Source organism: Sus scrofa, chromosome 6, assembly GCF_054392235.1.
Source record: "Sus scrofa isolate SSC_HxYL_T2T_F1_AM1 chromosome 6, Sscrofa_HxYL_maternal_Yorkshire_Landrace_v2.0, whole genome shotgun sequence".
NCBI classification, from domain to species: domain Eukaryota; kingdom Metazoa; phylum Chordata; class Mammalia; order Artiodactyla; family Suidae; genus Sus; species Sus scrofa.
In genome coordinates, this window is record NC_139388.1 from 18,676,033 (window position 1) to 18,700,212 (window position 24,180).

The window sequence follows — 24,180 nt, forward strand, 5'->3', positions numbered from 1 at the left end:
AATATCCACGAGGACAGCGGTTTAATCCCTGGCCTTGCCCAGTGGGTTAAGGATCCAGCGTTGCTGTGAGCTGTGGTGTAGGCCGGCGGCTACAGCTCCGATTCAACCCCTAGCCTGGGAACCTCCATATGCCATGGATGTGGCCCTAAAATGACAAAAGACAAAAAAATTAAACAAAAGAAAAGAAGTACACGAAAAGATGGAGCTCAACATAATTAATCTTCAGGGAAATACAAATGAAAACCTCAAATTAAAATCACAATGAGGTGCCATTATAGATTCATTAAAACCACCAAAAACTAATAAAAAAGGACACTAAGTGTTGGTAGGGATATGGAGCACCTGGAACTCTCAAAACCTTGCTGGTCATAATGTAAAATGGTATAACTACACTGGACAATCATTTGGTAGATTCTTATACCCCTACCATACAACCCAGCAAGTCCACTCTTGAGTACTCACCCAAGAGAAATGTATATATATTCATTCACACTAAGACTTGTACCAGAATATTCACGGCAGCTACACTCGTAATAGCTCAAAACTGGAAATAATCTGAATGTCCATCAAGAGGTAAATGCATGAACAATTATGGTATATTCATAAAAAGTAAAAAATACTACTTTGCAATAAAAGGTAGTAAACTATACACAACATGGATGAATCTCAAAAACTTTTGCTGAATAAAAGAATTCAGACACAAAAAGAAACTCACTTCGCATTCCATTTATATGAAACTCTAGAAAAGACACATCTAATCTGTAATAACAGAAAACCTATCAGCGGCTGTCTGGGTTGGAGTATGGAATAGGAGCTGATTTGGGCATAAAGGAACTTTTTGAGGTAATGAAAATTGTTCTATGTTTTGACTGTAGTAATGGTTACATCAGTTCATACTGAACCCCACTGAGATGTACACTTAAATTGGGAGCATTTTATTGTATGTAAATTACACCTCGCTAACACTGATTTCAAAGAAAGCAAACTGCATACTAATAGTTTGTAACAATAATAAAATGAACAGTATATTAGGATTCTGTTCTTGTAAAAGAGAAAAAAAGCCCATATAAAAAGCCCATGTAAGTCTGCATATAGCTGTAGGAACACAGGGAAAGGTGTGAAAGAATATATACCAAACTATCATCATTGCTCACCTTGGGAAAATAACTACTACTTGGGAGAGACTGGATTTTTATTCGTACACTTTAGGCAGTGTAACAGTTCGTATACAGCTATGCCTGCCAACACACCATCCCGAACGTGTTTCTTCCCATCAAGAAACAGAGGCTACTTCCCGTCCCCTTGTACCTGTGACTTACTTTGTGGTTTTGTCTTACTTTGACAGTAGAATGTGGTGGAAGTCGTACTAAGCCACTTCTAGGTTTGGCTCTTAACAGGCCTGGGAACTTCTGCTTTTGTTCTCTGGGAATAGATTCACTGGGCTGAAAAGAAGTCTGGCTTCTGAACTACTGAACTTCTGAACTACTGAATGACGGGTGTCCACACGCAGGGACAGACGGAACCATGTGGAGGAGCATGAAGGCACCCGAGTCAAGGTCCCAGCTGAATGCAACCTCCTGGGAGAGCCCAGCCTATACTGCCTGGAGCAGAAGAACCACCAGCTGAGCCCAGGCAACACCATGAGGAGCAGAGATGAGCTGTCCATGCCAAGCCTTACCCATATTACACAATTCCGAACAAATAAATGGTGGTTGTTTTAAGCCAGTGTGTTGAGGTCCTTTATTATTACACACAGGGAATCAAAACATATATTATGAAAGAAAAAGCCCATAAACTAACATTTTGAAATCAGTAAATTAAAAGTTTAAATATTTCTGGAAACTACCTAATTAGAATGCCCTAAAGGTGACTGATTATAGTTCCGTACCTTTAAACAACTTTTATTGAGTAAGATACTTTTAAAGGTGATGTGTTATTCCTTGACTAGTCTTATATTCCTTGACTGGTCTTATACATTATTTAGTAGGAAAATGCATTAATAGTTCTTGTGTGTGTGTGTCTTTCTGCCTTTTCTAGGGCCGCTCCCATGGCATGTGGAGGTTCCCAGGCTAGGGGTCGAATCAGAGCTGTAGCCACTGGCCTATGCCACAGCCATAGCAACGCCAGATCTGAGCCGCATCAGCGACCTACACCACAGCTCAAGGCAATACCAGATCCTTAACCCACAGGGATGAAACCCACAACCCCATAGTTCCCAGTCAGATTTGTTTCTGCTGCACTACAATGGGAATTCCTCTATACTATAAAATATTATGCAGCTATTTAAAAGTTCCTCCAGAGTTCCCTTTTTGACTCAGTGGTTAACGAACCCAATTAGGATCCATGAGGTTGTGGGTTCGGTCCCTGGCCTCGTTCAGTGGGTTAAGGATCTGGCGTTGCCGTGAGCTGTGATGTAGGTCGCCAACGCGGCTCAGATCCCGAGTTGCTGTGGCTGTGGCTGTGATGTAGGCTGACAAATGTAGCTTGGATTTGACCCCTAGCCTGGGAACTTCCATGTGCCACGGGTGCGGTCCTAAAAAGCAAAAAATTAAAAAGTAAAAATAAAATAAAAATTAAAAAAAAAAAAGCTCCTCCCCCTCATCTTAGTCCCCAGGCCCCCACTGGAACTCACAGTAGCCTGCTAGACAAATCCAATTATTCCATTTCCTTTTGTTTTCTACAATGGGCTAGAAGAAGGTGTTTGTCAGAGCAGAGGCTGGGGCTGAATTTGCTCCTCTCTGGTCAGATGACTGGTTTTCTGAAATTAGATTATGGGCTACATCCTGGAGCTGGATGGGATCATGGATTGCTTATCACTTGGATGAGCTGTGAAGTGGCAAAGTGAATGTTGAACTAAAACATAAAAATGAAGCAGGTGATATGGAAAAGAGTTGACACAGCACATTAAACAAGGATGTTTTGCAGGCTGTAAGAGTGAGAACTACACCCTATAGCCCAGGACCCACCCTCTTCCTGGAATATAGAGGAATGTGAGAAAAGATGCCCTCTAAGCCAGAAGCAGAAGCTGCTGTGCCTGGGCACTGCTGGTGTCACTCTAGTTGCCATGGCATTCTCCAACAGAGACCTGAGATCTAGTTCTCTCCCCTCACTCCTCATTCCAAATATTAATTCCTGAACTGTCCTACAGAGTTCACTGAAGCTAAACTCTTCAGATGAAGCAACATGACTCTGGCTTTCTATTTCTGCGCTCATTTTTAAAAGTTTCTGATCCAGAGTAAACTAGAACTTGTCTGAGCTTGCTCTTTAGAAGGCTATGTTCTGCCTCTAAAAATAATTAAGTGCTTTTCTTTGTAGGTCATAATGACACTACCAGATCTGAGCTGCTCCTCTAGGACAGCAATGGGTCCACCCTGAGTCATGCATCCACCCTTCCATCCATCAGTCCCTCCCTGACCTCCTTCCCTTCATCCAGCCATCTACCCCTAGGGATGACAGGTTCCTCCATTCATTCTGGGAACAAAGTACACATTTTAGAGATGACTGGTCAGGGTTAGGAAACAGGTCTGAAGCCATGGAATAATTTTTGTCTGTAAGACACTGGCAGATTCATTCACTGCTGACAAAAGTGTACACTTCTGGAGAGTAACTTAGCACTAAAGATCAAGAGCCTTCAAAGTGTGCACATACTATGACCTAGTCGTTTTCCCTGTAGGAATTGATTCTAAGGAAAGAATCAAAGATTCACCAAAGGATTTAGGTATGAGAATAATCAATAGCACACTTCTCATGGTCCTCATAAAGTTCCTCATAAAGTAAGGAAATAGAAACACCTAATTAACTCTCTAGAAGATAATTAAATACAATTATGATAAATTCAGATTATTAATTATAACAACCAATGAATGCTATATTTTCAAAAAATATTTAATGACACGGAAAAGTGCTTATAAATGTTAAATGAAAAAAGCAGCACACATATAGCGTAATTACAAAGCGGAGAAAGAAACAGAAACTTGAAAGAAACACCAAAGTAAACAAAGAGTGGTTACTTTAGAATGGTGAGACTACTGACTATTATTATTATTTTTTTTTTGGCGTTTTAGGGCCTCACCTGCGGCATATGGAGGTTCCCAGGATAGGGGTCAAATCGGAGCCATAGCTGCCGGCCTGCACCACAGCTCAGGACAACGCTGGATTCTTGACCCACTGAGAGAGGTCAGGGATCAAACCTGCATCCTTATGGATCAAACCCGCATCTTTATGGATCCTAGTTGGGTTTGTTAACCGCTGAGCCACAACAGGAACTCCTACTTTCTTTTTTGTACTTCTTCATGTTTTCCAAATTGTCTAAAATCATCATGGATTACTGATACGATTAGGAGGGGAAAGGTCGATAAATAGATTGTTAAAGTTATACTTCTCAAAAAATTTAGGAAGACATGAGGAAGAAAAAGAGCAGGATGAAAAGAACTTCAACCTTCAATTCTGGCCAGATGAGTATTTCCAATTTATAGCAATGTAAGTATTTGCTGAATTGAACTATATTGATCCTAACCTGGGCAGACTTGGCAGAAAGCTTTTATTTCATCCTCTGAATTTTGCTGAAAATTTTTCCTTTCAAAATATGTAAACTCTAACCCTTGACTGTTGTTTATTTTTGCTGAAATTCTACGAATGCTGAACCTCCCCCACTGACATCCAATTACTCACACATCCAACCTACCTTTTCACTTTAGTTCAGGCTATGCTGTGAGCTGAAAATCTCTGAAAGCTAACATACAAGAGCTATTTTTCAAAAACTGACCTGCTGTGCCTGGTAACGACGAGGAACTGATGCGGCCCTGCAGCATGCTGCGACATTCAATTGCATGGTCCGAAGAGAAAAAGGACAGACAAGACCAGTTCCTCTGGGCTCCGTGATACTCCACAGAGGCCTCTCCTGACGTGAACAGGTCACCTTACGGAGATGATGTGTGTGTGAGCTGACCTCTCTGACTAAACATAAGCTCCGAGAAGGAACTGCCTGGCTTCCTTACACTCCTATTTCCAGCCCCAGGGCAGAAACTTCCATCCAGTGCCCCTCAAAAAATAGCTCTGAACTGAACTACACTGATGTCCCTACTCCCAAAATTAAGGGGAAAAAAAAACAAGCACATTCAAGATTAAAAAACTTTGAGCATTAGGAAGAGCTATCAAATAACCCAGGAATTTATATGGCTTAGAACTTGACAAAAGCAGGAAATTAAATTAGAATTCAAAGAATGTTTGGGTATTCTTATGGGCAGAGGTGGAAACTGTTTTTCCATCAAGGACTTCTTTCCTTTTTTTTTTTTGGTGGCCGCACCCACAGCATGTGGAAGTTCCCAGGCCAGGGATCAAACCTGCACCACAGCAGTGACAACACGGAATCCCTAACCTGCTGGCCACAAGAGAGCTCCTCCATCAAGGACTTCTGATCCAAACTCAAGATTCAGATGCAGCCATCTACAAATAAAAGCAATTTCACTTATTGCTCCTTCTTTTCCTTGGAATGAGAAATAAATATTAGCAAAGGATATAAAATATTCCCTAAATACAAGGGATAATTTAAAAATATCCTTTCGTCCTTATTATGGCTCATTAAATGTACAAGTCAGGCAAAAAAGGAGGCATATCTCCAAGGGTAACCACAGGCTCTAATAAGGACATACTCCTATATTCAGCAGATAGCAGAAGAAGTTGTCTACTAAAAAGTATGCTGCTGAGATTGGTATAAAATAGATAAGATTAGCTCCCACATCTGAAAAGATTTATAAATACATTGCAAAAAGGAATGAAGAATTGTTTCAAACGCTCTCCAGTGAGATGGCAATCTAAGATGTAACTGAGATGCAGGACAGGCTAGAGAACAGTCAAGGCCACTAGCATGACTGCACAGTTGAGTAATGGACAGCTCCAGGCCATGCCATTCATACAATGATGACTCTTGGAACTTCTGAGGCTGTAAATAATTTGCACAGTTGTACGTGGCAGTCCTGGATTTAACCAACATATCTGAGTGATGTTATAAAGCAGAAACACCAGCTCTAGGACAGGGGGTATCAAGAGCAGCCTTACTGTTATTTGGGGCCAGACAGTCCTTGGTTGTAGGGGCCTGTCCTGTAGCTGCAGCTGTAATAACTAAAACTGTCTCCAGATACTGCCAAATGCCTCCCTGGGCAGGAGTGCAAAATTCTTCCTCCTACTCCCCTATTTGAGAATCACTGATCTGGAGGAACAAAGAACTGGGTAGTGTTGGTCCAGCTCTGCTGAAGAGAGAGAAGATACTGCATCTGGCATAGGTGAGAAAGGGGTGGAGTCGACATCAGATCAGGAATAACGCTCTAGGCAATCTCAGAAGGAAATACCATCACGGATGTATTCAATACCCTTTGTCAGGTATTGTCCCAAACACCAACTCAATATTTTGGGCACAGACATTTGATGCTACACATTTAAAAAACTTAGAAAATGCAATAATAAGTCAAGACGTGGAAACAACCTAAATGTCCATCAACAGAGGAGTGGATCAAGAAGATGTGGTACATATACACAATGGAATATTAGCTGTTAAAATGAATGAAATACCAGCATTTTTAGCAACATGGATGGTCCTAGAAATTATCATGCTAAGTGAAGTCAGCCATACAATGAGACACCAACATCAAATGCTTTCACTGACATGTGGAATCTGAAAAAAAGACAGACTGAACGTCTTTGCAGAACAGATGCTGACTCAGACATTGAAAAATTTATGGTCTCCGGAGGAGACAGTTTGGGGGGTGGAGGGATGTGCTTGGGCTGTGGGATGGAAATCCTGTGAAATTGGACTGTGATGATCATTATACAACTACAGATGTGATAAATTCATTTAAGTAATAAAAAAAAATAAAAACAAAACAATAAAAAATGCAATAACATATAATAGTCCACAGATTATTGTCAACATCGACATTGGCCACCTAGGAGGGAGTGGAGAAACACTCAGAGTGACTGGTCATTTAGCAATGTATTAAGATTAAATTTCTAGGGAGTTCCCATTGTGGCTCAGTGTTAATGAACCTAACTAGTATCCATGAGGATATGGGTTCAATCCCTGGCCCTGCTCAGTGGGTTAAAGATCTGGCATTGCTGCAAGTTGTTGTGTAGGTCGGATCTGGCGTTGCTGTGGCTGTGGCATAGGCTGGCAGCTGAAACTCTGATTCAACCCCTAGCCTGGGAACTTCCATATGTTACAGGTGCGGCAATAAAAAAAAAAAAAAAGAAAGAAATGACACGCAAGTCCTTCCACAGGATTAAAAGCATACAGACTAAAATACATGAATTCATCCTTATATATGTTGGTTGAAGAAAGCCTTTCTATGTAAGATAGACACCACAAAGGAAAAGACAGATGTTCCTACATCAAAATAAAAAACTTCCGTGTTTCAAAACAAATGAAACAGAAAATATGAACAAAAGTAAAACGTAAACAACAACCCAAAGAAAATATTTACAATATAAATGTTAGTGGTTCAAGATCTGTAAATATATAAAGCTTTTATAAATTGAGTAATAAAATCAACACCTCAATGGAAAAAGGAAGAAAGGACAGGAATAGGCAATTCACACACACATTCCACACACAAAGTTTAGCCAATAAAAATATGACGAATATTTAACACTATCAACTGAATAATTGGAAGTAAAAGCATAACAGGGTTTCTTTATATACCTGCTTGATAAAAATAACACACAGCATATATAGTGCTAATGAGAGTACAAATATTCTCAAACATTGAGATATAAAATGACATAATTTCTCAGGAATGCAATTTAGTAATAAACATGTTTTAAAATGTATACATGCTTTTGGAGTTCCTGTTGTGGCTCAGCGGTAATGAACCCAACTAGTTTCCATGAGGATGTGGGTTCGATCCCTGGTCCCACTCAGCGGGTTAAGGATCTGGGGTTGCCGTGAGCTGTGGAGTAGGTCACAGACGTGACCTGGATTTCGCATTGCTACAGCTCAGATCTGACCCCTAGCCTGGGTGTGGCCATGGGTATGAGCCTAAAAAGAAAAAAAAAAAAAAAGAAAAACATACATGCAAAAAGGGCATACCCTTTTCAGGAGCCTCACACCCTTCCTTTCCCTAAAAAGTCAAAAATAAAAATAAAAAATAAAAAATAAATAAAATGTATATATGCTTTTAACATATTCTACATTTAGAAAATTTTCCTAGGAAATTATCATGGATCTGTATAAAGATTTAGCTATAAGAATATGCATCTCATTGTCATTTATAATAGTGAAAAATTAGAGCAACCTGTAAGCTGATCAGCTGAAAAAAACTCTGATACATCCAAATGATACAATGCAAGCATTAAAAAATATTGAGGATGTGGAAAATATGCATGTTAATGGCAGGAAAAAGATGCTTAACAACATGAGAAGGTTCAGGATGCAGACTGGGTGAGAGACTGGGTCTGGAGTCAGACCGTCTGGGTTCAAATTCTGGATCCATCATTAATTAGCTGTACAACATTAGGCAAGTTAGTAACCCTCTCTGTACCTGTTTCTTAATGTGTAAAAAATACAACCTTTATGAAACAACAGCAACAATCTAGGCAATAATCACTAATGGTTACTTAAAACCACTAGGAGGAAGGTTGATGGGGAAGTGTATTTTGGATGTATCCTACCCCAAACACACTGATCAATCGTCCCATCACTAAAAGGAGACACCAGACATCATAGGCCTCGTAATGTGAGACAGCAAGAAATACAATATACAGCACAGCCTATGATATATTCTTGCCCCCCACCCCATTTGACCTGAATTTACTCAAGTGTTCAGATCTAGCAACTTACTGGAAACATGGAGATTTAATTCCATTAAAATGAGGTTCAAGGACAATCAAAATAAATGATGGTGATAAAAAGTCAGACTAGGGCATACCTCTGGGGCACATGTAGACTAGAAAGGGAAAAAAGGAAATTTTATGGGTTACTAGCAGTCCCCTCTGCTTTTTTCGGCTGTGTTCTTGGCATGCAGAAGCTTTGCAGCCAGGGATTGAACCCATGCCACGGCAGTAATAATTCCAGATCCTTAACCTGCTGAGCCACCAGGGAATTCCTCTAAGTTTCTCTCTATTGATATGGGTGATGGCAAATATGTTAAGAACCACAGAACTATACTAATAAAATTAGTGTACTTTATATACTTTCCTATGTGTATATGATACTTTAATTTTTTTAATGGAAAGAAAGAAAAAAGCTCCTGCTGATTTTTCACCATTGCCTAGTAAGTGGCAGCAAGAAAAGTAGGTGTGGTTAGGGAATTGAAGCCAAGAGGAAGCGGTGGTGCACGGCACCTGCCTCCTACTGTGGGCCTCCTTCTCCCAAGGAATCTCCCTGCTGCAAAGAAGACTAGGGTTGGGGAGAGCCCAAGGCCCAGGCCACTGAAGTGAGGGCACTTCTAAAAGTGGCTGTCACAAGGATTTCCACACCATTAGGAAACTAAGGATACTGGCTCTGTTGTAAAAACGGGCTTTCATTTCACTTAAAGGATTTTCAATAAGCCATCTCATCTATGCACCTGGACAAGTTGCTAAGGAGAATTAGAAAGTAGCAGTTAAAGCTAAGGCAATGTTTATGGCTGGATATCTGTTAGAGGAGGCTACGGGAAGATTAGAACTTTGAGAACTGACGGAATATGCTTTGAAACGCCAGGAGGCAGTTTGGGAAACTGGGCTAATTATAGGAATGGGTAAGGAGGAGTGAGCCCTCTCTCCACTCGACTTCGTCCTTCGCCCCCACCTTCACTCTCACCGCAGGAAGTGATCTGGACTGGCCTGCGGAGACTGAGCAATGCGCATTTTCAGCGTTCATCATCCCAATGGTAGAGCCCTGCCAGACGTTACACAGAAAGTGCATGTGATGCTGATGCCACCTCTGTACGGTACACGTTCCATCTCAGAGCGACAAGCACAATGAGACACACAAATGCAAGTCAGAGCTCGCACTGGATCCTGTAGTACTTGACATTCACACCTACTGTGAGAAAATCATTTCTCATGATGGTGCATTTGTCTGGCATGTTTCAGACTCATATTTAAGACCAAAGACAAATATAGAAAGTTGGTCTTTCTTCAAAGGGCAAAAAAAAAAAAAAAAAAAATCTTGTAATTTCACTTTCCTGAGATTTTTCTTTCACTGATAAAGGAATTTAAGTGCTTGGAGATCTAGGTGCTATCTTTTTTAGCCAGAAGGGACACCTAGCAATTAGGAAAATTGAGGGGTACGTCTGTAGAAATGATATGAGGCTATGTGGGACCTTTATAAATCCTTGGAAATGCTGGTGAAGGAAGAATTGTGATATTTTGATGCAAGTGGCAAAAATCTAGTTTGTTTTTCAAAATCTTCCCCTAGTGGGTAAAAAGTAAAATTTAATCCTTACAACGGCCCTATAGGTTAAGTGCTGTTACGTCTCTTGTGTGTATGAGGACACTGAGGCACAGGAGGTTGAGAAACATTACCGTGATCACACAGCCAATAAACAGCAGCTTGGGATCTGAACCCAAGCCATGTGACTCCAGAGCCATGGTCTTAACACTCTCAGCTTGTGCGGTTTTGAGCAACTTCCTCTGAGTTGGTAGGTTCAACTCTTAGCGCTATTATGTACCAGCTGAATGAATCTGAACAAATTGCTGAAGGTCTCTGGGCCGGTTTCCTCATCTGGAAAATGGTTCTAACAACAGGCTCTTTATAGCATTTGTTGGGAAAATTAGATTACATATGTAGATGATCTGGCACCCAGGGGCCATTCAACCCATTAGTGCCCCTGCTTCCCGGTCTGCTATTCCTCTTCTTGTCATGCTTGCTGCTGCTCAGCAAGTGGAAAACTTCTCACTGAAGAATATTGGGGCCTCAACATAGCTCAGGGGAAGAGACTAAGCAGTTTTAGGAGAACGGGCGCTATTGCTGCCAATCTCTTGGTGTACACTGGGCACCTGCAGGATCCTGGAACAAGAAGTAGTTCATCTCAGCCCCCAACCTTGCTCACCTTGCTAGCGAAACAGACTCCAGGTGCATAGACTTTGGTTCCACAGCCATACTGCTTCGTGACCCCATTCCAAGATGATGGAACAAGAAAACTCACCTAATGCCCTGACAGTTCGCATCAGGACTTCCCCAACTTTCATTCTGGTCTCTGCCGTGTGCTTGTCTTTACCAGCATCATATTGAGTCAATAAGCCACACAAGATTTTCTCAGGGTACACATCTGAGAGCAGGGCAGCCCCTGGGGTTGAAAATAAAAAGGAAGAATTTGTTACTGTTTGTTGAAAGGCAAATAAGCCCAGGCAGCCTGTGATGGGATGATCACGAAGACATTTAAACCCACCTCTGAATTCTACCAGCAAGGGCCGCCCTTTATTCAGTGATAACATCGTGAGCGGAAAGAACACAGGCCTGGGAGTTCACACTCCTGGGTTTTTCTAGTCTCAACTCTATATGATCTCTAAAAACACTTTCAGCACTGACATTCTATGACCTATGAATTCTGGACTCTTTTTTTTTTTTTTTTTTTTTTTTTGTCTTTTCAGAGCCACACCGGCAGTATATAGAAGTTCCCAGGCCAGCGGTGGAATTGGAGCTACAGCTGCTGGCCTATGCCACAGTCACAGCAATGCGGGATCCACAGCCCACTGAGGGAGGCCAGTGATGGAAACTGCATTCTCATGGATACTAGTTGGGTTCTTAACCCGCTGAGCCACAATGGGAACTCGTGAATTCTAGACTCTGGAAGTAGAGGCTAAGGTGATTACATATCATGGCAGGGATTCACACAGTAGTGAGAGGAGACTGGATTAGATGCCCTTGAAGAAGCCTCCTAAGTCTGAGGCTCTACAGTTCTATGATGGTATCATCCATGCCAACACATCAGCCTGAACCACAGCAGTGCTTCCTGTCTTTGCTGCAGTTCTCCAGTTCAGCACGAGTTTTTTCTGAAGAATTGTTAATGATGAGAGCAATTTCCATAAAGAAATAGGGAGGGAGCTCCCGTTGTGGCTCAGCAGTGATGAACCTATTTTCCATGAGGACATGGGTTCAATCCCTGGCCTCACTCAGTGGGTCAAGGAACCGATGTTGCTGTGAGCTATAGTGTTGGTCACAGATGCGACTCGGATCCAGTGTTGCTGTGGCTGTGGTGTGGGTCAGTAGCTGTAGCTCCAACTCGACCCCTAGCCTGGGAACTTCCATATGCCCCATGTGTGGCCCTAAAAAGCAAAAAAAAAAAAAAAAAAAAAAAAAGGAAAGAAAGAAACAAGGAATACAGATTCTGGGCACAATCAGTGGTGGACCTCTGCTTATGGCCAAGTTCCCTGATCAGAGGTCGGGAAGGTCCTGCTCTTGAGTCCCCCTTCCCACACCTGCTGACCCCTTCTCCCATCATGCCCGTACAGCCTAGATGAAAAATCTGCAGCAGTGTTGTCGTGATCTGAGCCCAGCCCTGTATTGAAAAAAATCTTACAGGGGCTGAGAGAGGAGAGGAGGAGATATGACCAGAAATAAAGCCCCTGGTCTCAAAACTATATAAATACAAATTCTATTAGTTGGTGGGGGCGGGGAGGTATGTACTCCTGAAGAATAGTGAATAAAAAGAAAAGCAAAGCAAATGAAGGAAGGAAACCTGGGTTTCAGATTATACCTGGGGTGAGAATGCTTCTCACCCCCTTCACCCCAACCACTCTGGTCCATCACATCTGGCCTGGTTTTTCCAATAACCTCCTAACTGTTCTCCATGCTTCTCCCCCTCCCTCACCGCAGCTGGAACTAAGTGGTTAAAACGGGTCAGATCTCATTAATCTTCTGCCCAAACCCCTCAAGGGTCTCCCTTCTTCCCTGAATATGAGCAGCCCCATTCCCACCTGCCTTTGCTCCCCCTGACCACATCTCTTAGCACACTCTCCCTTGCTCACTGTCCTCCTGCAACCCTGTCTGGAAGCCGTTCCCTGCTGTTCGCAGAGTAGACTAAGCTGCTTCGGGCCCAGGGTCTTCGCCTTACTTCCCCCTCTGCCTAGGCTGCTCCTCCTCCAGGTAGTCCCGGAGCTTGCGCCCAAAGCCCAATATATCTCAATTCAAACATCACACTTATCATATATAACACGGCAGACAACCTCCTTCTCCTACCACTCTTGATCCTTTTCATCCTGCTTCATTTCTCATTTTAGCACTTCAGAGTACTGACTGATGTACACTTGTTTACTGATTGACTGCTGTCCTCAGAATGTGAACTCTACAAAGTCAAGGATTTCACTTTGTCCCACATGACAGCCTCCATGCCTAGAAGAGTGCCAGGACATGGCAAGTGCTCAGTAACTGTTTGTTGAATGAATGGATGGATGAATAGAAGGGTTCAAAGATACAGCCTTGATATAAATTTCAGGAATTAAGGAAGAGAAGATAGGGAAAGAGTAATACAAATGCTTGATAAATCTACAATTACTTTTTATCTAGATTATCATTCATCCATTTAAACTTGACAATCTTGGGGGAGGGGGGCGGAAAACAAGCAGGAGGCATAATTCTCCCAGATTTCAGATAATACTATAAAACTACAGTAAGCCAAACACTGTGGTACTGGTACCAAAACAGACATAAAGACCAATGGAACAAGATAGAGAATCCAGAAATAAACCCAGACACCTATTAATCTTCGACAAAGGAGGCAAGAATACAAAACGGGAAAAGGACAGTCTCTTCTGAGTTCCCATCGTGGCTCAGCAGAAACAGATCTGACTGGTATCCATGAGGACACAGGTTCGATTCCTGGCCTTGATCAGTAGGTTAAAGATCCGAGGTGGCTGTGAGCTGTGGTGTACGTCACAGACTCGGCTTGGATCTGGCATTTCTGTGGCTGTGGAGTAGGCAGGTGGCAGCTCCAATTCAACCCTTAGCCTGGGAACTCTATATGCCATGGGTGTGGCCCTAAAAAGAAAAGAAAAGAAAAACAAACAAACAAAAAAAAAGACAGTCTTAGTCTCTTTAGCAAGTGGTGCTGGGAAAACTGGACAGCTGCACGTAAATCAATGAAACTGGAACACACCCTCACACTGTGCGCAAAAATAAACTCAAAATGGCTTAAAGACTTAAATGTAAGAAAAGACACCATCAAACTCCTAGAAGAGAACATAGGCAAAAGATTCTCTGACATCAACCGTACAAATATTTTCTTAGGTCAGTCTCTCAAGGCAACATAAATAAAAGCAAAAATAAACCAATGGGACTTGATCAAATGGACAAGCTTTTGCACAGCAAAGGAAACCTTAAAAAAAAAAGACAGAGAAAAATAGTTTCAAACAATGCAACCAACAAGGGCTTAATCTCTAAAATATACAAACAACTCATACAACTAAACAGCAAAAAAACCCAATGACCCAATTGAAAAATGGGCAGAAGACCTAAAAAGACATTTCTCCAAAGATACACAGATGGCCAACAGGCACATAAAAAAATGCTCAACATTATTAATTATTAGAGAAATGCAAATCAAAAACTACAATGAGATACCATCTCACACCAGTCAGAATGGCCATCATTAACAAGCCAACAAATAACAAATATTGGACAGGGTGTGAGAAAAAGGGAAGACTCCTACACTCTTGGTGGGAATATGAATTGGCATAACCACTATGGAAAACAGTATGGAGGTACCTCAGAAAACTAAATATAGAACTACCAGGAGTTCCCGTCGTGGGGCAGTGGTTAACGAATCCGACTAGGAACCATGAGGTTGCAGGTTCGGTCCCTGCCCTTGCTCAGTGGGTTAATGATCCAGTGTTGCCGTGAGCTGTGGTGTAGGTCACAGACACGGCTCGGATCCTGCCTTGCTGTGGCTCTGGCGTAGGCTGGCAGCTGTGGCTCCGATTAGACCCCTAGCCTGGGAACCTCCATGTGCCGCAGGAGTGGCCCAAGAAATGGCAAAAAGACAAAAAAAAAAAAAAAAAAAAGAAAAGAAAAAAAAGAACTACCATATGACCCAGCAATCCCACTCCTAGGCAATTATATCCAGACAAAACTTTCTTCAAAAAGACGGAGTTCCCGTCGTGGCGCAGTGGTTAACGAATCCGACTAGGAACCATGAGGTTGCGGGTTCGGTCCCTGCCCTTGCTCAGTGGGTTAACGATCCGGCGTTGCCGTGAGCTGTGGTGTAGGTTGCAGACGCGGCTCGGATCCCGAGTTGCTGTGGCTCTGGCGTGGGCTGGTGGCTACAGCTCCGATTCGACCCCTAGCCTGGGAACCTCCATATGCCGCGGGAGTGGCCCAAGAAATAGCAACAACAACAACAACAAAAGACAAAAGACAAAAAAAAAAAAAAGATACACACACCCTTATGTTCACAGGAGCACTATTCACAATAGCCAAGCCATGGAAACAACCTAAATGTCCCTAAAAAGAAAAGAAAAGAAAAAAAAAAAAAACAACAAAAAAAAAAGACAGTCTTAGTCTCTTCAGCAAGTGATGCTGGGAAAACTGGACAGCTGTAAATCAATGAAACTGGAATGTCCACTGACAGATGAATGGATTAAGATGCTGTATATACACAATGGAATACTACTCAGCCATAAAAAAGAACAAAATAATGCCATTTGCAGCAACATGGATGGAGCTAGAGACTCTCACGCTAAGTGAAGTAAGTCAGAAGGAGAAAGACAAATACCATATGTCACATATCTAGAATCTAATATACAGCACAAATGAACCTTTCCACAGAAAAGAAAAAAACTCATGGGCTTGGAGAACAGACTTGTAGATGTTGAGGGGGAGGGGAAGGGATGGACCAGGAGTTTGGGGTTAGTAGATACAAACAGTGCATTTCGAGTGGGTTAGCAATGAGATCCCACTCTACAGGACCGTGAACTGTATCTAGTCACTTGTGATGGAATGTGATGAAGGATAATGTGAGAAAAACAATGTACATACATATATATGTATATGACTAGGTCACTTTGCTGTACAGCAGAAATTGACAGAACAATGTAAATCAACTATAAGAGGAAAAAAAAAAACCTAAAAAAAACTAAAAATAAATACATAAACAACAACAACAACAAAATAAACTTGATAGTCTTGCAAGCAACGTCTATGTACTGTCTTCTATGTTATAGGCTGGGGTTGTATTTGTTTATAAATCAGATACACACAAAGGCAATGCAAGTGTTGAGGGCTGCGCCTGTCTGCCCAACCTCTCTTCTGTGCTCCTCACCCCTACACCTTTTCCTTGCTTCTAAAAAGCCTGAGAAGTCTCTGCACACATTCCAAGCCATATCTACCTTCCTTTACGTGGCCTCCAATTTTACATAAGCAAACTCTCTGCTCTTTAGGGAATTTCAGGCTGTGGCAGAAACTGAATTAGCTTCCCTACTGACAAAATGTGATACTGCATTTGTACTTAGCTCTATTACACAACACAACGGGTAAGTTTTTGGAAGTCCAAGGTGAAGTTTGAGACATCCTAGCATAGGAAAAATGTCTGTGGCTAAGAAAAGGACAAATGGAGTTCCTTTCATGGGTCAGTGGAAATGAATCTGACTAGTACATATGAGGATGTAGGTTTGATTCCTGTCCTCACTCAGTGGGTTAAGGATCTGGTGTTGCCCTGAGCTGTGGGGTAGGTCACAGACGCGGCTCAGATCCCATGTTGCTGTGGCTGTGGTGGAGGCCAGCAGCTGTAGCTCTGATTGGACCCCTAGCCTGGGAACATCCATAAGGCTTGGGTGCGGCCCTAAAGACAAAAAAAGAAAAGAAAAGGAAAGGAAAGAAAAAGATGAATTATTTCCTAAAGGAGAGAAAGGAAACAGCTTCCACATTCTGAAAGAGCCCAAAGGAAAAGTGAACTGATAGTTGCTAACTACAATTCTGGCAGATGTTCTATCACTGATGTATCACAAGGCCTGCCACACACTATAGATCTATAGCACTCAAAACTACTTTTCATCAGAAGTTCCCAACCATATATACGCTGTCTCCAAGAGACCCACTTCACTTCTAGGGGCATGTACAGATTCAAAGTGAGAGGATGGAAGAAAATATTCCATGCAAACAGGAATCAAAAGAAAGCTGGAGTAGCAATACTCATATCAGACAAAATAGACTTTATTTATTTATTTTTTAATTATTTTGTTTTGTTTTGTTATTTTGCCATTTCTTGGGCCGCTCCCACGGCATATGGAGGTTCCCAGGCTAGGGGTCAAATCGGAGCTGTACCACCGGCCCACGCCAGAGCCACAGCAACACGGGGATCCGAGCCGTGTCTGCAACCTACACCATAGATCATGGCAACGCCAGACCCCTAACCCACTGAGCAAGGGCAGGGATTGAACCTGCAACCTCATGGTTCCCAGACGGATTCGTTAACCACTGAGCCACAACGGGGACTCCAGACAAAACAGACTTTAAAATGAAGAATATTTTGGAGTTCCCATCCCATACAGCAATGGACAGATCATCCAGACAGAAATTCAATAAGGAAACACAGAAGACTGTGTTTTCTACAACAAGAACAAGAACCTCAAGATCCAACTCTGCCAAGAACTCTGTGAATAGCAGTGTGAGAATTAAATGTGCATTTTTAAAATTCATTGAGTCAAACTACTTGTTAAGCACCCAATACAATGCTGACTGAAACAGGAAGTGCTCAGGAGATGTTAACTGATGCATTGAGATTTAATTATGGTTTGACCAGTGTTTCTTGAAAACTGCCAAAGCTTTTATCATTGCTTTCTTTAATGTGGTTTGATAAATACTTTTTTTATGGCTGCACCTCTGGCATATGGAAGTTCCCAGGCTAGGCAGGGATTGAATCAGAGCTATAGCTGCCGGCCTACGCCACAGCCACAGCAACACCAGATCCGTGCCTCATCTGTGACGTACACCACAGCTCATGGCAGTGCTGGATCCTTAACCCACTGAGCGGGGCCAGGGAGTGAACCTGCATCCTTTTGGATCCTAGTCAAGTTCTTTAACCTCTGAGCCACAACAGGAACTCCCAATAAATACTTAGTTTTGAATATCATGTGAGATAGAATTTTGCAGTATCTCCTGCCCTTATAATTCTGGTTTATTTCTCTGAATAAGCTTAACTATAAAATGGCTAATGAGAATTATAAATTAAGTATAATAAAAATGACACTGACCATGAAAAAAAAAAAAAAAAAGAAAGAAATTAGGGAAGCAATCCCCTTGACCATCACATCCAAAAGAATAAAATACCTAGGTGTAAACCTACCTAAAGAGTCAAAAGACCTGTATTCTGAAAACTATAAGACACTGAAAGACATCAAAGATGACACAAATAGATGGAAAGACATATCATGCTCTTTGTTTGGAAGAGTTAATATTATCAAAATGACTATACTACCCAAGGCAATCTACAGATTCAATGCAATCCCTATCAAATTACCAAGGACATTTTTCACAGAACTCGAACAAAATGTTTTAAATTTTGTTTGGAAGCACAAAAGACCCAGAATAGCCAAAGACATCCTGAAAAAGAACAATGGAGCTGGAGGAATCAGGCTCCTGGACTTCAGACTACACTACAAAGCAACAGTCATCAAAACTGTATGGTACTGGCACAAAGACAGAAATATAGATCAGTGCAACAGGATAGAAAGTCCAGAATGAAACCCACGCACCTACAGCCCACTAATCTATGACAAAGGAGGCAAGAATATACGATGGAGAAAAGACAGACCAATAAATGGTGCTGGTAAAACTGGACAGCCACATGGAAAAGAATGAAATTAGAATACTCTCTAACACCATACACAAAAAATAAACTCAAAATGGATTAAAGACCTAGATATAAGACCAGATACTATAAAACTCTTAGAGGAAAACATAGGCAAATACTCTCCAACATAAACCACAGCAACATCTTCTTGGATCCACCTCTTAGACTCATGACAATAAAAACAAAAATAAACAAATGGGACCTAATTAAACTTTAAAGTTTCTGGAGTTCCCGTCGTGGCACAGTGGTTAACAAATCCGACTAAGAACCATGAGGTTGCGGGTTCGATCCCTGCCCTTGCTCAGTGGGTTAACGATCCGGCGTTGCCGTGAGCTGTGGTGTAGGTTGCAGACACGGCTCGGATCCCGCGTTGCTGTGGCTCTGGCGTAGGCTGGTGGCTACAGCTCCGATTGGACCCCTAGCCTGGGACCCTCCATATGCTGCGGGAGCGGCCCAAGAAATAGCAAAAAGACAAAAAAAAAAAAAAAAAAAAAAAGTTTCTGCACAGCAAAGAAAACCCTAAACAAAACGAAAAGACAACCCACAGAATGGGAGAAAATCTTTGCCAGTGAATCCACTGACAAGGGATTCATCTCCAAAATTTATAAACACCTCCTGCAGCTCAATACCAAAAAAACAAACAACCCCATCAAAAAATGGGCAGAAGATCTAAACAGACAGTTGTCCAAAGAAGACATACAGATGGCCAAAAAACACATGAAAAGATGTTCAACATCACTCATCATTAGAGAAATGCAAATCAAAACCACTATGAGTTACTACCCCACACCAGCCAGAATGGCCATCATCCAAAAGTCTATAAACAATAAGTGCTAGAGAGGGTATGGAGAAAAAGTGACCATATTACACTATTGATGGGATTGTAAATTGGTGCAACCACTGTGGAAAACAGAATGGAGATGCCTCAGAAAACTAAAAACAGAACTACCATTTGATCCAGCAATCCCACTCCTGGGCATCTATCCAGAGAAAACCATGACTTGAAAAGACACATGTACTCCAATGTTCATTGCAGCACTATTTTCAATAGCCAAGTCATGGAAACAACCTAAATGTCCATCAACAGAGGAGTGGATCAAGAAGATGTGGTACATATATACAATGGAATATCACTCAGACATTAAAAGGAATGAAATACCGGCCTTTGTAGCAACATGAATGGACCTAGAAATTATCATGCTAAGTGAAGTCAGTCATACAATGAGACACCAACATCAAATGCTATCACTGACATGTGGAATCTAAGAAAAAGGACAGAATGAACTTCTTTGCAGAGCAGATACTGATTCACAGACTTTGAAAAACTCATGGTTTCCAAATGAGACAGATTGGGGGGTGGGGGGGGTGCCCTGAGGGTTTGGGATGGAAATGCTATAAAATTTGGTTGTGATGATTGTTGTACACCTATAAACATAATAAAATTCATTAAGTAATAAAAAGAAAAGAAAAAGATAAATTAATTATTTCCTAAGGGAGAGAAAGGAAACAGCTTCCACATTTTCTGAAAGAGCCCAAAGGAAAAGTGAATTGATAGCTCGTAACCACAATTCTAACAGATGTTCTAACACTGATGTATTACATGGCCTGCCATGCATTATAGATCAGTAGCAATCAAAACTACGTTTTGGAGTTCCCGTTGTGGCTGGCGCAGTGGTTAATGAATCTGACTAGGAACCATGAGGTTGTGGGTTCGATCCCTGGCCTTGCTCAGTGGGTTAAGGATCCGGCATTGCTGTGAGCTGTGGTGTAGGTCGCAGACACGGCTTGGATCCCACATTGCTGTGGCTGTGGCGTAGGCTGGTGGCTACAGCTCCGATTAGACCCCTAGCCTGGGAACCTCCATATGCTGTGGGAGCAGCTCTAGAAAAGGCAAAAAGACCAAAACAAAACAAAACAAAAAAACTACGTTTCATCAGAAGTTCCCAACTCTGAAATTCGGTGGGGTTGTTTCCTTTTAGGAACAGAGTTTATAAGGGAAATCAGTGGGAAAACGGGGTTTGCTTTACAAAACTTTGACCTATATCTAGCTTTTCTGACAAACATCTATTACCAAAGTCCCTTCTATTGTCATTTATGCCAATTTTCCCTCATTAATCTTTAGCAGAGAACAGTCATTTCCTTCCATGAGCATACCCTGCTGTATACTTCAAAACCAAATGAGCTCCTGAATTCCCCTCGAAGGCAGACAGACGTTTTGGGCGCACACAGCATCCACCCTCTCCTCTGCTAACAACACCTGCTGTTCCTCTGGGAAATATCCCTCCCCTGCACTCAGTCTATGTGGTTGGAGGGGCGCTAACTACCCACTTTCCCCCTCTTCATGAGTGAACCCACCTCGAGGCTGCCTCAGGGTAATCTAGCCCAATAGCACCCCAATGACTTGTTCAGGAAGCGGGAAGAGACCAGATCGTGGAGCTCATTTTGGAACTACTAAGAAAATGAGCTCCTGGGGAGAGAAAGAAAGAGGAAAAGGGGAGAGTGTGCGTGCGTGTGTGTGTGTGTGTGTGTGTGTGTGTGTGTGTGTGGCCGGGGAGCTGGAGGGATTGAGTGTTTTTTGTGTGTTTTGTTTTCTTGGGGGGTTTCCGCCTGTGGAAGTTATTAACCCGGAGCAGCCACTGGCCATCATGTGGAGAAAGTGCACCCCTAAATGATGCACATGCAGAGGAGGGTCAAGGCAAGAGAGGAACGGAGAAAAGGAAGAGAACTGTGTCATGCTTTGAGCTCCTGGATCCATCTGAACTTCTACCCACTAGAATCTTTGGATGTATAAACCAATAAATAAATATTCTTTTATGCTTAGGTCAGTTTGACTCTTTTCAACTAAAGGAATCCTAATATATCCCTCTTCAGATTAGAGAAACACTCAGATTTAAAAAAAAAAAAATATTTTCCCATAACGCCAAACTTTTAGTTCCAACAGGGACCTTTAAATTCTCCCAATCTTACATGAAAGGGCTGCCAATAGCCAAGTACAGTTTCCTTGCTTCCCATAGTCCCGTGTCAGCAATTGTTTATCTTCCTTCTGGCTGGCTCCAAGACTGCTGCCAAATGGGTCTCTGACTGCTTGAGTTTACCTTCTAGGATACAGCTGCCATCTATGAGTTGATGTATCTCTGGAGGACAAGGGTTCCTTCTTTGCTCTTGCACACAGTAGTGAAGAGAATCATGTATGATGGTTAAGGGTATATAACAATTTAAAGAGATGAGATTTTGTGTGGCTGTTTTATTTCCTCTTTTTATTTTTATTTTTTTATTTTTTATTTTTTTGTCTTTTTTTTTTTTGCTATTTCTTGGGCCGCTACCACGGCATATGGAGGTTCCCAGGTTAGGGGTCTTATCAGAGCTGTATTCACCAGCCCACGCCAGAGCCACAGCAACGCGGGATCCGAGCCGCGTCTGCAACCTACACCACAGCTCACGGCAACGCCGGATCGTTAACCCACTGAGCAAGGGCAGGGACCGAACCCGCAACCTCATGGCTCCTAGTCGGATTCGTTAACCCCTGTGCCACGACGGGAACTCCTATTTCCTCTTTTTAAAAGTTCTCTGAATTTTAACAACTGAGGAAGCGTGGCTATAACCTTCACATGACCCTTGGCCAGTCCTTTGGAATCTGAAAATAGGGTAATTTCTGGGTCAGGACAGGCTTTAAGGAAACATGACACATCAATCCCTTTGGCAATAAGGACCATATGATTGTGGGAGAGATACCTGCTCCCATTCTGATCACAGGAAAACAACTATGCATTTCAAGACGTGGTATAACAGATACGATGCATAGAAGACAAAGGTGAACAAATCTGGCAAGTCTTGATGAGAGCGTTTCGTCTGTGTTTAGGAGCAAGGCATAGAATATAGGCAAATTAACCAACTGAAAAAATATTACTGAAAGTTCTTTATGCAACAAAAGAGAGACAGCCAACTTTGTAAAATAACCATTTCTCCCCCCAAAGACTTTCATTACACAGCGGGAAATGTGCCCTGATCCAATGCTGACTTCAAGCTGATCCCTTAGCATGCTACTCTGATTCTGCAGACCCTGAGCAATAACAGTAATTTAGGTCTCACATTACACAGGGCTCTCGCGCTGTAGGAAAGACAGTTTATCCTAAATGTCTTTGCTGACTGGCACTATCCCAGGAATATGCTAAGGCATCCCCACTTTATTTATTTATTTTTGTCTTTTTAGGGCCGTACCCATGGCATGTGGAGGTTCCCAGGCTAGGGGTCTAATCAGAGCTATAGCTGCTGGCCTACGTCACAGCCACAGCAACGCAGGATCCGAGCCACATCCGCAACCTACACCATAGCTCACGGCAATGCTGGATCCTTAACTCACTGAGCCAGGCCAGGGATTGAACCCGCAACCTCATGGTTCCTAGTAGGATTCATTTCTGCGGTGCCTCGATGGGCTCCTACTTCCCAAAATACCCATGTGAACCTGGAAAACTACCTACCCTCATCAATTTCTCAGGTGTTTCTGCTGAAAACTGTAAGAAACACAAAACCCCACATATTGTATGATTCCATTTATATGAAAATATCCAAAATAGACAAATCTATAAACAGAAAGTAGATTTAGTGGTTGCTTAGCGCTGAGGGAGTTGGGAGGAAATAGGGTCTGAGTGCTAATGATATGGAGTTTCCTTCTGGAATGATAAAAACATTCTAAAGTTAAGTATGGTAACAGTTACACATTCTGTGAGTATACTAAAATGCACTCAATTGTATACTTTCTTTTTCTTTTCTTTTTCGTCTTTTTAGGGCTGCACCTCCAGCATATGGAAGTTACCAGGCAAAGGGTCCAGCTGGAGTTGGAGCTGCTGGACTACATGACAGCCACAGCAATTCGGGATGTGAGCCTCATCTGCAAACTATACCACAGCTCATGACAAAGCCAGATCCTTAACCCACTGAACGGGGGCAGGGATCAAACCCACATCATCATGGATACCAGTCGGGTTGATTTCTGCTGAGCCACAGTGGGAATGCCAGGATGTTTTACTCTATATCATTTTGTACCTTTTGAATTTTGTACTACGTAATGTGCCAAATATAAATAAACAAAAGTTTAAAAAAACTGTGGGAGTTCCCATCATGGCTCAGTGGTTAATAAACCCAACTAGTATCCACGAGGACTTGGGTTTGATCCCTGGCCTTGCTCAGTGGGTTAAGGATCCGGCGTTGCTGTGAGCTGTGGTGTAGGTCACAGATGAGGCTCCAATCTGGTGTTGCTGTGAGATGTGGTGTAGGTCACAGACACGGCTCAGATCTGGCATTGCTGTGGCTGTGGTGTAGGCCGGCAGCCACAGCTCCAATTGGACTCCTAGCCTGGGAACCTCCAAGTGCTGCAGGAGTGGCCCTAAAAAAGACAAAAAGACAAAAATTGTGATAAGAGGCA

General features: G+C 42.2%; 1 protein-coding gene across 1 annotated transcript in view; it reads right to left on the reverse strand.

The window, feature by feature from the left end:
* TANGO6 (transport and golgi organization 6 homolog) overlaps positions 1 to 24,180 on the reverse strand; it is a 198,299-nt gene that overhangs the window by 67,656 nt on the left and 106,463 nt on the right. Inside the window, exon 15 of the mRNA XM_021093875.2 lies at positions 11,121 to 11,261. Within this exon, the coding sequence (XP_020949534.2) occupies positions 11,121 to 11,261 (141 nt within the window). The remainder of the gene's footprint in view (positions 1 to 11,120; positions 11,262 to 24,180) is intronic.